At 43.2% G+C, this 12,556-nt stretch overlaps 1 protein-coding gene across 3 annotated transcripts in view; it reads left to right on the top strand.

Annotated features, from left to right (window-relative positions):
* The window catches only part of ATG13 (autophagy related 13), a 16,839-nt gene extending 4,650 nt beyond the window's left edge, over positions 1 to 12,189 (top strand). Inside the window, exons 7-17 of one of the 3 annotated variants that reach the window (XM_009082620.1) lie at positions 519 to 615; positions 965 to 1,063; positions 1,799 to 1,889; positions 4,379 to 4,477; positions 5,565 to 5,675; positions 6,759 to 6,892; positions 8,093 to 8,210; positions 8,943 to 9,020; positions 9,323 to 9,439; positions 9,868 to 9,996; positions 11,143 to 12,189. In XM_009082620.1, the coding sequence (XP_009080868.1) occupies positions 519 to 615; positions 965 to 1,063; positions 1,799 to 1,889; positions 4,379 to 4,477; positions 5,565 to 5,675; positions 6,759 to 6,892; positions 8,093 to 8,210; positions 8,943 to 9,020; positions 9,323 to 9,439; positions 9,868 to 9,996; positions 11,143 to 11,220 (1,151 nt within the window). In that variant the 3' untranslated portion in view covers positions 11,221 to 12,189. The remainder of the gene's footprint in view (positions 1 to 518; positions 616 to 964; positions 1,064 to 1,798; positions 1,890 to 4,378; positions 4,478 to 5,564; positions 5,676 to 6,758; positions 6,893 to 8,092; positions 8,211 to 8,942; positions 9,021 to 9,322; positions 9,440 to 9,867; positions 9,997 to 11,142) is intronic. The other 2 variants (XM_009082621.1, XM_009082622.1) reach the window with 2 other exon arrangements.
* Positions 12,190 to 12,556: the final 367 nt, after the last annotated feature.

Genomic DNA, 12,556 nt, shown 5'->3' with positions numbered 1-12,556 from the left:
GTTCAGCCATCTCCAGGAGAGCAGGGCCCCATCATGTGTAATGGTTACTTGGAAAGACAAACACCATCACTCCAAACATAGCCCACTTCCTCCTTCTTCCTCCCACATTATATACTGAGCATGTCCTATGGTGTGGAATATCCCTTTGGTCAGTCAGGGTCACCTGTCCTGGCTATGTCTCCTCCCAAGTTCCCGTGCACCCCAACTTCCTTGCCAGTGTGACAGTAGAAAAATCAGCAAAGGCTTTGTCTCTGTAAGCACTACTCAGCAATAACAAAAACATCTCCGTATTATCTACCCTGTGTTCAGCACAAATCCAAACCGCAGCCCCATATTAGCCACGGTAAGAAAGTTAGCTCTGCCCCAGCCAAAACCAGCAAAGATTTGTATGTGTCTTTGGAGTTCAGATTGCAAGGGATAATGGGAACACTATATAAATAAGATAATGTAACTTCAGAATAGAAAAGTATGGCACATAAATAATCAGTGAAACTGATCATGATTCCCTAACCTTATAGGTTTCCAGACAGTCCGTGTTGGGACAGTGGGTACCCCGGTGGGCACCATCACCTTGTCTTGTGCCTACAGAATCAACCTTGCTTTCATGTCAACCAGGTGAGAAAATGTGATCGTGCCAGAAAGTGTTGTACAATAATGTGCTATTAAACCCTTCATATTCTGAGCCCCTAAATCTTTCCCTCTTGCTTATCCTTTTACACTGAGATTCTCCTTCATGGAGAATACACTCTGTCACGCTTAAGTCTTGCAGCAAGGGGAGTATTTGGGTAGCCCTGAACCAGGATCTAGAACTTCAAATTGTTGATGCGTGCTCAGAGTCACAGGACTGAATTGTAAAGATGCTCTGGTCCCATTAATAGACACAAGGGCTTTGTGTGAGGGCACCATGAATTCAGAAGATAGTAGAGAGAAAAAGCCAATAACACCATTGCTTGTTGCCTTGCAGGCAGTTTGAGAGGACCCCTCCTATCATGGGGATTATAATTGATCATTTTGTGGACCGTCCCTATCCCAGCTCTTCACCCATGCACCCCTGCAATTACAGGTGAGGAAATACTGAGTTGAAGCCATGGGCCATGGTGAAGGCATCAGTTATGCCCAAATACAGAGCCTTTTCCACTATTTGCTGTCTGCATGGGAAGGGACACTGGAGGATTAGTGTCAGTCATATTGACATAGTTGAGAATGTGAGGAAGGTTTCCTCTTCATGTCTAGAAGACTGAGTGCTGCAAGCCTCAGTATTTTCCCAAATTCCTTACAGAAGCACTTGGACACAAAGGATGCTTAACCTTTTCTGCCTTCAGGAATTTGAGAGGGTAATGGTTAATCCTGCTATAGAACTACATGTCCAGATGCATGTATCTCCAGATGTATCCACTGGAGGAAGATCAGAGTTTAATTTCTCTTTGTAGATGAGAGGTTTGTCTTCTCCAAAATGCATGTGAGGGCACTCAGACTGGGACCAGTGGTGTTGTTTGACAATGGTTCTATAAACACCAAAGCCAGTAGCATTAGCTGGTATAACAAAAAGCATTAGTTAAAAACACAGAGGGAACTGTTCCTATGTAGAAGCAGAAGATGAACACCTGGGGAAAAGTAAAGTTTTCATACCTTGTTTTCCTCAGTTCTGTCAAGCAGATGAGAGCCCTTCATAATTGTCCATTCAACTCCACCCAAATACTCTCGGCCTCCCTGCAGTGCTTGTCCCAGTGCGTTCTAGTATTTGTTTGTTTTGAGGTATGTTTCCAGTTAGGAAACTTTTCTTTTCTTGCTCCTTTAGAGCTGGTGAGGACAATGGTGCAGTCTACCCCTCAGTAGAGGATTCCCAAGAAGTGTGTACCACATCTTTTTCCACCTCTCCTCCATCTCAGGTAAGAGAAGCCAGGCACTTTTTACTCTTAGATAGAACAATCACTGTTAGGGTAATGTGCATATTCCTACATCAGCTGTTGTGCAGGCAGCCTCCTGCTGCTAATTAAAATTTAATGTTTGGGTTATTTATATCATTACACTCTGAGTAAAACCTAGTTAGATACTAATTTCAACAATATTCTAGGAGCCTAGAAAGATTAGAAGAGCCTACTCCTGTAGCTGGACTGAGATGTGCTTGAAGAGGATAGCAGTGCACTTACACATTCACATACTGATACTGCAAGAAGAGGACTTCAAGACATTGACGCTAGGCAGCATAAGTAGGGGTAACAGACTGACATGGAGAAAGAAACACTGAAATACCAGGAAAATGCTGGAAAAAGGCAAAAGCTGTATTTGTTGGTCCACTTGAAACTAGTTGGGGCAGCAAGAACAAGTATCAGCAAAACAATTGGGTCATAATATTGAACTGGAGACTAAATACTTTATAATTACACCTAACCATGCAAATTTCATTTAAGTTTCAATTTTAAATTAAATTTGAATATCAAAAACCCCTAGAAACTCCCAACTTCTTTTACTGTGCTATGTGTCTGACTTCACAGTTCTGTATTTTGAAGACTGGGCCAGAGTTGTATATCAGCAAAACAATTGGGTCATAATATTGAACTGGAGACTAAATACTTTATAATTACACCTAACCATGCAAATTTCATTTAAGTTTCAATTTTAAATTAAATTTGAATATCAAAAACCCCTAGAAACTCCCAACTTCTTTTACTGTGCTATGTGTCTGACTTCACAGTTCTGTATTTTGAAGACTGGGCCAGAGTTGTAGTTGTCGCTTTACATAACATGCCCTGCCTTGTTGTCCAGCCAAGCAGGTGGCTCTACTGATCTTTAAACATAATCTCAACTCTAAATCTCTTTTGCTGTCGATGTGAAACATAGAATGAAGTATAACTGGAATGCTGTTTGAAACTGAAAAAATTTGCTATGGGTCTTTCCACTGCTTCAGAGGAATTAGTATGGCTGGTTAGCAGAATGTATTCTACTGTGTGAGTGAGCTAGAAATGAGCTTTTCCTAGGAAGCATTTTTGTGCCAAGTGGATTTTGGGTGACAGGGCATCAGGCAGTATTGAACCAATTGGCCAGCACTCATGGTAAGTCTGATGGAATAAAGCTTTTCTTATTCTGCAATACACAGTTCAGGAGATGACTCTGTGGCTGAGTTGTCTTGCCTTTTCTTAAAATGGGTTAAAAACGAGGTTTCATAAGGAAATTTCCACTGGCTTGCTTGTGCCAGTGCTACTTAACAGTAATAGTGTATGTAACTACATTGAAGTTGACACTTCCCCAGGGGTCATGAAGCTTTGCTGTCACTGAGGGGGAAAAGCTTTATGAAACTACACAAACCTCCAGGATTCACATAAAGTATGAACCTACATTCTTGCTTTTCCTGTGGCTCATAGTTGCCATATTCTGTGCCCTTACTTATAAAGCAACTGCCAGTCTTTGTTACCACAATTAGAATTTTAAGTCTGTCTTGGCAGAGTGGACTTTGAAGTAAATTTATTTCTCCAGCTTTCTGTATATAACTTAATGTATAGTAAGATACTCGGAACTGTGTGGTTTTCTAGGCAAATTGTTCAAATCTCTACCTGCCCTCTCCGTAAAAGCGAGGCGTAATCTAGATGATACAAAGGCATAGTTGTTACCTTCTTGCTGTGAGCTTGCATAGCATGTGTGTTCATGTTGCGAACTAGGCCAAAATTCAAGAGATAGTCTGGCCATGAGGAACACCCAGAAATGAAGCTGAAGCTCTCCTAGAAGTGAAAACTGTTGGTAGGAAAATGACTGTGAGGAAGTATGGGACAGATCCAGGTTTGGATTGCCCTGGTAACCGCTGAGACTGTTTACTTCTGGAGCTTTGCTCCTGTTGATAAAGTTCTCTCTTCACACTTTGGAAGTTTGAATTGCACTGTAGTCTGCATCTCCTGTATTCTAAGGGTACAGCATAGACCTGCCAAGGTATGATCCCTCAGAAAGCTGGAGGAGGAGTATGGATGGATGGAGAGTATTAGAATACATGTAATTTACAAATGTAAAAAAATATTACTCAGCTTTCTCTGGCATCCACTCAGCCTTCTCCTTACTAATTGGCTGGTACCAGTTGTAATTAGCTGTGGGACAGAGTCTCTGGCAGTTACTTTCTGTCAGGGTTCACTGAAGTCTGAAATATTACCTGTGTTGAGTAGTTCACTGAGATTAGAAAACAGTCAATCCCTTACAAAATGAATGTACTTCTGGCAATACTGAGACTTCTGCTCTATGTGTAGGTGTGGCTGCTGCAGCCAAAACCTCTTCACTAGCATTCAGTTCATCCAGCTCTTCATAGTTTTTCTCTGAAGTCCTTCTCTCTCTCTCTCTCCCCCTCTCTCACTCTCTCTTTTCCTTGTTTCCTCTGTTTGTCTGTGTCTGTGCACAGTGTGTTTTTACTGTCACAAAGGCACATTTTCAGACCCCTCCTCCAGTGGTGACGGACACCTTGAAAGTCCCAGTGATGGGACTGGCCTTTTCACATCAAGTGAGTTGTCAATAGACTATGCTATATGTGCCACATAAGAGTTCTGGCATGACAAAACAAATACAGAAAAGTACAAATTTGACAATGTGGAATGTTTGTTGTGCGTGGAAAAGATTGGTGAACCCACTATGGGCCAGGCACATTAGTGAGACTGGCTTCTTAAATGCCTTTGGGTCTCCCAAAGGCAGAACAAGCACCTCTAAACAAACAACAGCTGGGAAAGATTGTTAGTGAAAGACACAAGTAGTAAGGCACAGTTCTGAGTGTTTTCTGTTACCAGTCTGTCCCTAGAACCTGTACAGTCATTAGTGCTCCACTCAATGTGAATAAAAGTGCTGTTCATCATTCTGACCCCTGTAAATGATGTCAGCACTGATGCTGCTGGAGCTCACACTGAGATCCAAAAGAAGTGTTCCTCTTGAGGTCAAGCAGGCCAGAACACAAAAGTTTTATTTAACCTGACTATGTAGATTTCTACCTGGGGTGTGTGAGGAATATATCTGGGGCTTCACTGCTTCTAACACTTCATTCCTAAAGCAGTCTCACAAGGGTTAGTTTCCCATTTCTCTTTACCTAGCACATTTATGGGACCTCTGTATTCTTTCACTGAAGCTATTTGAACAGGCCTGGAAGATCAGCTGTTTCAATGTGCAGTGGGAGTAGGTTCAAACAGTAGTTGCTTTGGGATGAAAAAAATACTAAGTATTAGTTCTTTAATAAGTTAATGATGGAATTCCTGCTTTTTCCAGTATGTGAAACAGGCCTGTAGAGCAGAGCTTCCCTGTGACTGGATGTCAGTCATACCTTGCACAGCCTCCTCCTACCTGTGTAGGAAGCCAGTCTTGTTTTCTTGTCCAGTCCCCTGGACTACTATCTAAGTAGTCCTCTTAACAATAAGAACTTCTTAGAGTAATAATCTTCATAATTGATTCCAATGGCAATCTAACATCCTTCTGCCAGCCTGAAATGCTGTGCCTCTGACTCTTCCTGTTCCTTCTTCAGTGACTGGTGATTATTCAGACTGTGGGACATTCCCCTTCCTCTCTCCTCTCCCTTTGCCCTTCTTGTTTTTTCTCTTCTTTCTTAGCTTTCCAGCTCTCGTCTTTCCTATCAGCTTGCTGCCTTGGGAGTTGGATCAGCTGACATGGGGTGTCCTGTACTCTTTGCTGGTGGCTTGAATGCTGCACACCCTCACCAGGTATTTGTAGAGAGTAGAACCAGCGTGGCTGGTGTTGCAACCATTTGTGTCACTTGTACACCTGGGAGAGGCATTGAAACTAGTGCATGCATTGGTCTCCTGTCTGTCAGGAGTGAAAAGAATACAAGGTAAATACAGAGAAAGCACAACTTCCACAGGAACTGGGAATTGGCTCCTCAGCATCCCTAACTTTACTTAGGTAGGGGTCATGTGGAAAAATTATGCTGAGAGAACAGGCACCAGACCAGTTTGCCTGCACCAGCAAGTCACAAATTCCCAACTTTGCCTGCCTTATAGAGCTGCTGCCCCTGTAGCTGTCCAAACACAGCACTGTAGCCTAGATGTAGGATATGCTGACAGTCCATGTTGGCGTATTTGTATTTGTCCATCAGAAAAATAAGCAAAGTTGACAGAAGTCCTTTTCTGCCTGTGATGTTGCTGCTACACCAGAGTTTTGCTGACACAGTGATAATAGAACAGTTTCAGTTGGAAGGGTCCTGCAGTGATCACCTAGTCCAGCTCCCTGACCAGTCCAGGGCTGACCAAGTTAAAGCCTGGTATTAAGGGCACTGTCCAAATGCCTCTTAAACACTAACAGTGTGGGGCATTGACTGCCTCTCTAGGATGCTGTTCGGTGCTTGACCACCCTCTTGGCAAAGAAATGCTTCCGAATGTCTAGTCTAAACCTTCCCTGGGGCAGCTTTGAACCATTCCCATGCATCTTACCACTGGATGCCAGGGAGAAAAGCTCAGCACCTCCCTCTCCACTTCCCCTTCTCAGGTAGCTGTAGGAAGCCATGAGGTTGTAGCAAGAGGATTTAATTTTTTCCCCACTCCTCTCCTTGAAGCAGAGGACCTATGGCCAGAGTTCTGCAGGCCTGATGTGGAGAATAAAGAAAAGACTTTGTATCATGGTGATCACCTTCTACTTGTCACCTCTCTCAGCCTCATGGGGGCTAGAGCTCAGTCACATGCCAAAAAACCAACAACTTAGGCCCAGTATAATGGAATCTGCTTTGTATTGCACTGTGGTGTTGGTATTGATTTTGAGATCTCTAACACGACTGTTCCTGTTCATCTCAGTTGATTGGTCCAGCCAAAGAAGGGGGAGCTCCCCCAGTTCCTAGCCAGCCAGCACATGGCACTCAAGCTGACCAGGAGAGGTTGTGCACCCCACTGGATGGAGTCCACTACTCAGCAGCTACCCCTTCTAGTAGGTAGGTTGGTTTTAGATGATCCACCACTTGTGCTAACTCATTTATAATCCTATTAAGGTAAACCTTTTTGTTTTCTCTTTTTTATCTATTGTTTGTAGCATAACTATTGTATTTCCATCCTCCCCAAACAACTAGCAGCTTTCTCTGATTGGGGCTTTTTCAACCTTTCTCCAAATAATGATCTTGCCTATCTATTTAAACTTGCTAGTCAGTGAAACATCCTTCTGTTCTGTCAACTTTAATTTTATTATCAATTTTCTCTTTTTTTAATCTCTTTGCTGGTTTTGCTGATTATAAAACAAGATTAAGTAAGTTCACAAACGAGTCTTAAATTCTCCAGAGCCTTAATGTGTGTTGTTACCAAAATGAGTTGTAGTTACTGCAAATCTGATCATTTTATTAAGAAAGTTTAGGCACAAAATTACTTAAAAGGAAACAATGCAATTTCAAACTGTCCTAAATTACCTCCCTCCCAGCTAATCAATTCCTTTTTTTTTTGGTTGTCATGTTTATTTCTTGTGGAGGCTCTCTGGGGGTCACATAGTTCTGAATCATGTATTTTAAGCAGAGATTTGGCTATGAGGAAACCAAAACTTGGTTGCGCTAGCACTTTCCTGGGTATGCTACCCAAGCAATCCTCTTTCTGTGAGGCTAAACCATGTTTTTTGTTTTAAAGTTCTGAATACCTGTGGTAGGAAAAAAACCCCAACAAATAGGTCATAGAAGTAACTAATAGCTGTGCAGTGAATTAATCATACTGGGAGTGGCTGTTGTGATGTACTAGACTGCTGCCTGTGTAAACTGAGTGACAGATCCAATTCTGGTTCATGCACTAACCTCCTGAGAGATCTGTGACTACTGTGTTACTGAAAAAATAATAGTGAATAGGAATTGCAGTGAACGTGCACACCTGAAGTTAAAATTCCATCTCCAAAAAGAGTCTGTTCTAGTTGGCAGTAGCTTTTTGTTCAACTAAATAGTTTTTGTGCAGCTTTAAACAAAAATCTGATTCCACGAGTGACCACTCTTGTTTTGTCTTCATGACTGAGGAGAAAGGTGTGGTACAAGGGCAGAGATTTCTGTGGTCCTTCTTCCAGTATTAGGAGTAAACACAGAAAAAATGAAGGAGTCTTATAAAGCATGTGATGTGTCTATATCCTTTGTGCCATGAGTCATTAATTATGTATTTTCCTTCCACAGTGAGGACACAGAAACAGTATCAAACAGCAGTGAAGGGAAGTGTGGCTCCCCACATGACCTTTTGGAGACCATCTTTGTCCGGAAGGTGGGAGCTTTTGTCAACAAACCCATTAACCAGGTAACCCATTAACCAGTAGATCTTAGAGGGCACCATAATACCCTCCTTCTCCTATCTGTTCCTACACAGAGGAGCAAAAAGAACACAATGCCAGGGCAACCCCAGAGACTTAGAGTACATACTTCTGCCTGCTGCATTTCACTATAACGTTTTGCCATAGCTTGTTTTTCATAAAATCCTTTTGGGATGTGACAGCCACTGAATTTGTCCCACTTTGCCAACACCCTATTTGAGAACAGAAGACTTGATACTCCACTTGGGTGTTGCAACGGTCTGTCACTACCACAGACTGAAAAACTGGGGAAGCTGGTAGCAAGTCCCTTTAAGGGACATGCAGTAGAGGACTTGTTCCTTGATGGGACATGCAGTAGACCACTTCATCACTAGTAAGCAAGCACTTAAGTTAAGCTAGGGCAGCTTAGACATCTGCCCAGTTCCTAGGGCTAGTGTTCTAGGCCTTTTGGATGGATGGAGAATTGTTTGAATTTGTAGCAGTTTGTTAATCCTTGTCTGTATTGTACAAGATCTGTATAAGCAATCTCACCTCAGGATATGTATCTGCATTAAGTGAGCCGAGTATCATGCCTTTTAAACGAGTTTGTCAGCCTCCTGCCTAGCTGCAAACGTGGTCTTGGGCCGTTTTTAGCTGTCCTGACACAGACGTTCAATATCCTTTTCTGTGCTAGGTAAGCAGAGTGTCTTAGTGAAATTGTGTTTGCTGAATCTCCTCAGGTGACCATGGCCAACTTAGACATTCCTTTTGCCATGTTTGCTCCCAAGAATGTTGAGCTGGAAGATAACGACCCCATGGTAAGCCTCTTCCAGAGGTATATGTGCCTTCTCAGCATCCCTTAGGCAAACAGCCATGCTATTCTCTGCCTTGAATATATTTTGGTTTTTTTTAGAAAATAACTAGTTATTCAGATTTGTTTGGTTTCAAGCAGTCTCCTGCATTGAGTCTTGAGCTCTCTAGACATGCAAATAACAGCATGTGTTTGCTGCCCCCGCTGTAGTATGTTTATTGTCCAACCTCCTGACTGACTCCACACTGTCAAAATACACAGACATGGTCATAAGATCAGTACTTACCATCTCTTTGATTTCTTGGGCAGGTCAATCCTCCTGACTCCCCAGAAACTGAGTCTCCTCTACAAGGCAGTTTACACTCAGAGGGCTCCACTGGCAGCAGCACAGGGAACACCCATGATGACTTTGTTATGGTCGACTTTGTAAGTGCCCTCATCAGTGCTCCTACGTAATACTTACATCTTAGGTGGGATTCAGCTGCTGGTGTGATGACAAATGATGTTTTCAATGGGAGTGGAAAGGGCTCAATACACAGTTACTAACTAACTTGACAGTCCTGAAACTGGGAACCAACAGCTACAAATTAAATACAGTTTCAATTCCCTAAGAACACCTGCGCATGGCATCTTCTCTTTACTGCCTAAAGGAGTCAGGTTCCAAAGTAATGTTCTCTTCCAGCTGCTCAAGCAAGCACAGATCTTGGCTGTTCTTCAGTTATTTAATATGCACTATTGCAGTGACATTTGTAATGCCAAGATATTTACTAATAGCAGGTAATGCCTTTGCCTCAGATTATAGCAAAAGGGAATCCAATGTCTCTGGGAATTAACAGCAGTATCTTTGATTCTAGAAACCAGCATTTTCGAAAGATGACATTCTTCCAATGGACCTGGGGACATTTTACCGTGAGTTTCAGAACCCCCCTCAACTCAGCAGTCTCTCCATTGACATTGGAGCGCAGTCCATGGCAGAGGATTTGGTATGGAATCCAGAAATTTCTGTTTTCCTTATTCCTAGTTTGAAAAAAACATCTTCATAGAATAGTTTGTGTTGGAAGGGACCTTTAAAGGTTGTCTAGTCAAACCCACTGCAATGAGCAGGGACATTTTCAACTAGACCAGGTTGCTTGGAGCCCTGTCCAACCTGGCCTTGAATGTTTTCAGGGATGGGACATCCACCACCTCTCTGGGCAGCCTGCTACAGAGTTTCGCCACCTTCAAAAACATATTTCTTCCTTATATCTAGCCTGAATCTACCCTCTTTTAGTTTAAAGCCATTGCCCTTTGTCCTATTGCGGCAGGCCCTACTAAGAGGTCTGTCTTATAGACTCCCTTGTAACACTGAAGAGCCTCAATAAGGTCTCCCTGGAGCCTTCCCTTCTGCAGGTGGAGCAACCCCAGCTTTCTCAGCCTGTCCTCACAGGACAGGTGCTCCAGCCTTCAGATCATTTCTGTGGCTCTCCTCTGGACTTGCTCCAAAAGGCCCATGTCTTTCATGTACTTCTCAGGAGAGAAACCCTGCTCAAAGCAGGTCCCTCACTAATATGTTCCAGACAAATGCAGATTCACTTGTGGCACACCTGAACCTCAGACTGGTGTGTTTATCTTGAAGCTGAAAGCTGCTGCTGCATGCTCTGGCTGTCTTTGAAACCCCCAGAACTAATCCTACCTCTGAGGTGTCAAATTCGGTGGCAGGCCAGGCCTGATCTTGCAGCCTGAGGAGAGGTAAAATCCTGGTGTAGCTGGTGAAAGTCATGTCTGGGTGAGTGCTTTGTTGGGCTCTCTGGCATTGTAACATACTGTGGAGAAGAATGAATACCAAAGGTTGAGAGCTGCAAGTGACTTGAAGGCAATGATATGGGCAGGTTATTGTGCTGCAGCTGGTGACAGGGATTGCACAAGGTGAGCCCCCAGTGCACCTACTATTCTTGCAGAACAGACTCTGGGCAGAGTGCCCTTTTCAGAAGACTCCTGGTTTTGTGCACCTGGGAAGGGGAGCCCAGAGCAGCAGAGCAGAGAGGTTGCATGGCTCAGCAAACAGACCTTTTATCCTAGTGTCTGTGTTTGAAGCTTCCTTCTGTCTGCTGTGAATGAGCCCTAATCTGCACCTTTCTTTACCCTTTCAGGACTCATTACCAGAGAAGCTGGCAGTCCATGAGAAAAACGTCAAAGAATTTGATGCCTTTGTGGAAACCTTGCAGTGAAGCTGTTTCCCAGTTTTGCTGTGGCAGTTCTTCCTCTTCAAGGCATCCTGGAGATGATGTCAGCAAATATCCCTGTCGTCCCTGCTCTGCCTTGGTCTCATGTTGACTAGTTCTTTCCATCAAGTGAGCTTTCTTTGATTGCTCTCTTGAATGGCAGATACAGCTCATGTGCTGATTTTCCTCAGTTTCACCACCGCATGGCTCTGGACTGCTTTTCCTGCTCACAGTCAGGTTTGAATTTAAGACTTCAGTAGGGACAACAGGAAGTCAAACTCCAGTGTATGAAATTTATTTTCTCCTCAGTCTCTGTTCTGTGTGGAGGGGCTTTGTGAAAGGTTGCCATATGCTTCCTCCAGGGGTGCTGTGGTGTAAGTTCCCTAGGTAGAGCTTCTTGCTAACAGACTTTTTCCTACAGTCTCCAATCCCCTTAGAGCATAAAAAGCTTTGGCTCATTTCCAGGGTCTGTGAGTTCAGCAGATTCAACAGTTTTAAGTCCAGGACATCCATTGCACAGAATGGGGCATTTCATCCTGACTTCAGTGTGTGTGCCTGGAGCCCAGGGAAAGACATCAGCTTTGGGACCTGTGTAATATAAGTTACCTTTGTTCTTCAAAGGAACTGGGTCTCTACACAGTCATTTTGTCTGAGGCCTCCTGCTAGGTTGGCTGGTAAGCAGGAGTGAAACTACAGAAGCACTTTCCACATTTCCTTGCTGAGTGTACTGACACTTGACCATGCTGAGTTTAACAGTGTTGGCTGTGGGCAAGTCTGCACGTAGCAGCTGTGATGATGCTGAATTCATAGTCTCTGCTTCTGAAACGTAACTGTAAATACTAGGAATCCTATTTCTTTAGGGTTATGTAACTAGGAGTCTTAGTCCAAGATTCTTTCCTCTAATCCTTGCAAACCTTCCTGCTTTATGGTTAATAGATGATCTTAAGAAATATTTATTGCTTTTAAAGAAACCTATATTTAAAATATGTTCTGTTTTTCATGTAGTAGTGCGGGTCATTCTGCCCTGGATCACTGCATAGAGCAAGTGTGCCATGGAACCCTGGCCAGTGAGACTGGTCTCTCTTTGCAGGAAGAGATCCAAGATATTTTTTTTCTAAGACAGCTTTGATTAATATTGTACTCTGTTTTGGGGACTGTGTGTCCATTACATCTGGTCAGGGCCCACTGATAGAATGAAATGCGCACATCAGTGTAGTGGAGTGCCAGGGACTTGGTAAAAAGCTGTTTTCTGATAGGCATTGATGAATTTGCAGTGTTCTTCAGCCATTCAGAAGGCAGCTTCTTTAAAGAAGCACATTTTTTGGGAAGCCTATGGTACTTT

The sequence above is a fragment of the Acanthisitta chloris genome, unplaced genomic scaffold (assembly GCF_000695815.1).
Source record: "Acanthisitta chloris isolate BGI_N310 unplaced genomic scaffold, ASM69581v1 scaffold25729, whole genome shotgun sequence".
Taxonomy (NCBI): Eukaryota; Metazoa; Chordata; class Aves; order Passeriformes; family Acanthisittidae; genus Acanthisitta; species Acanthisitta chloris.
Note: the sequence above shows the minus strand (reverse complement) of the source record. Positions and strands in the feature narration are given on the sequence as shown.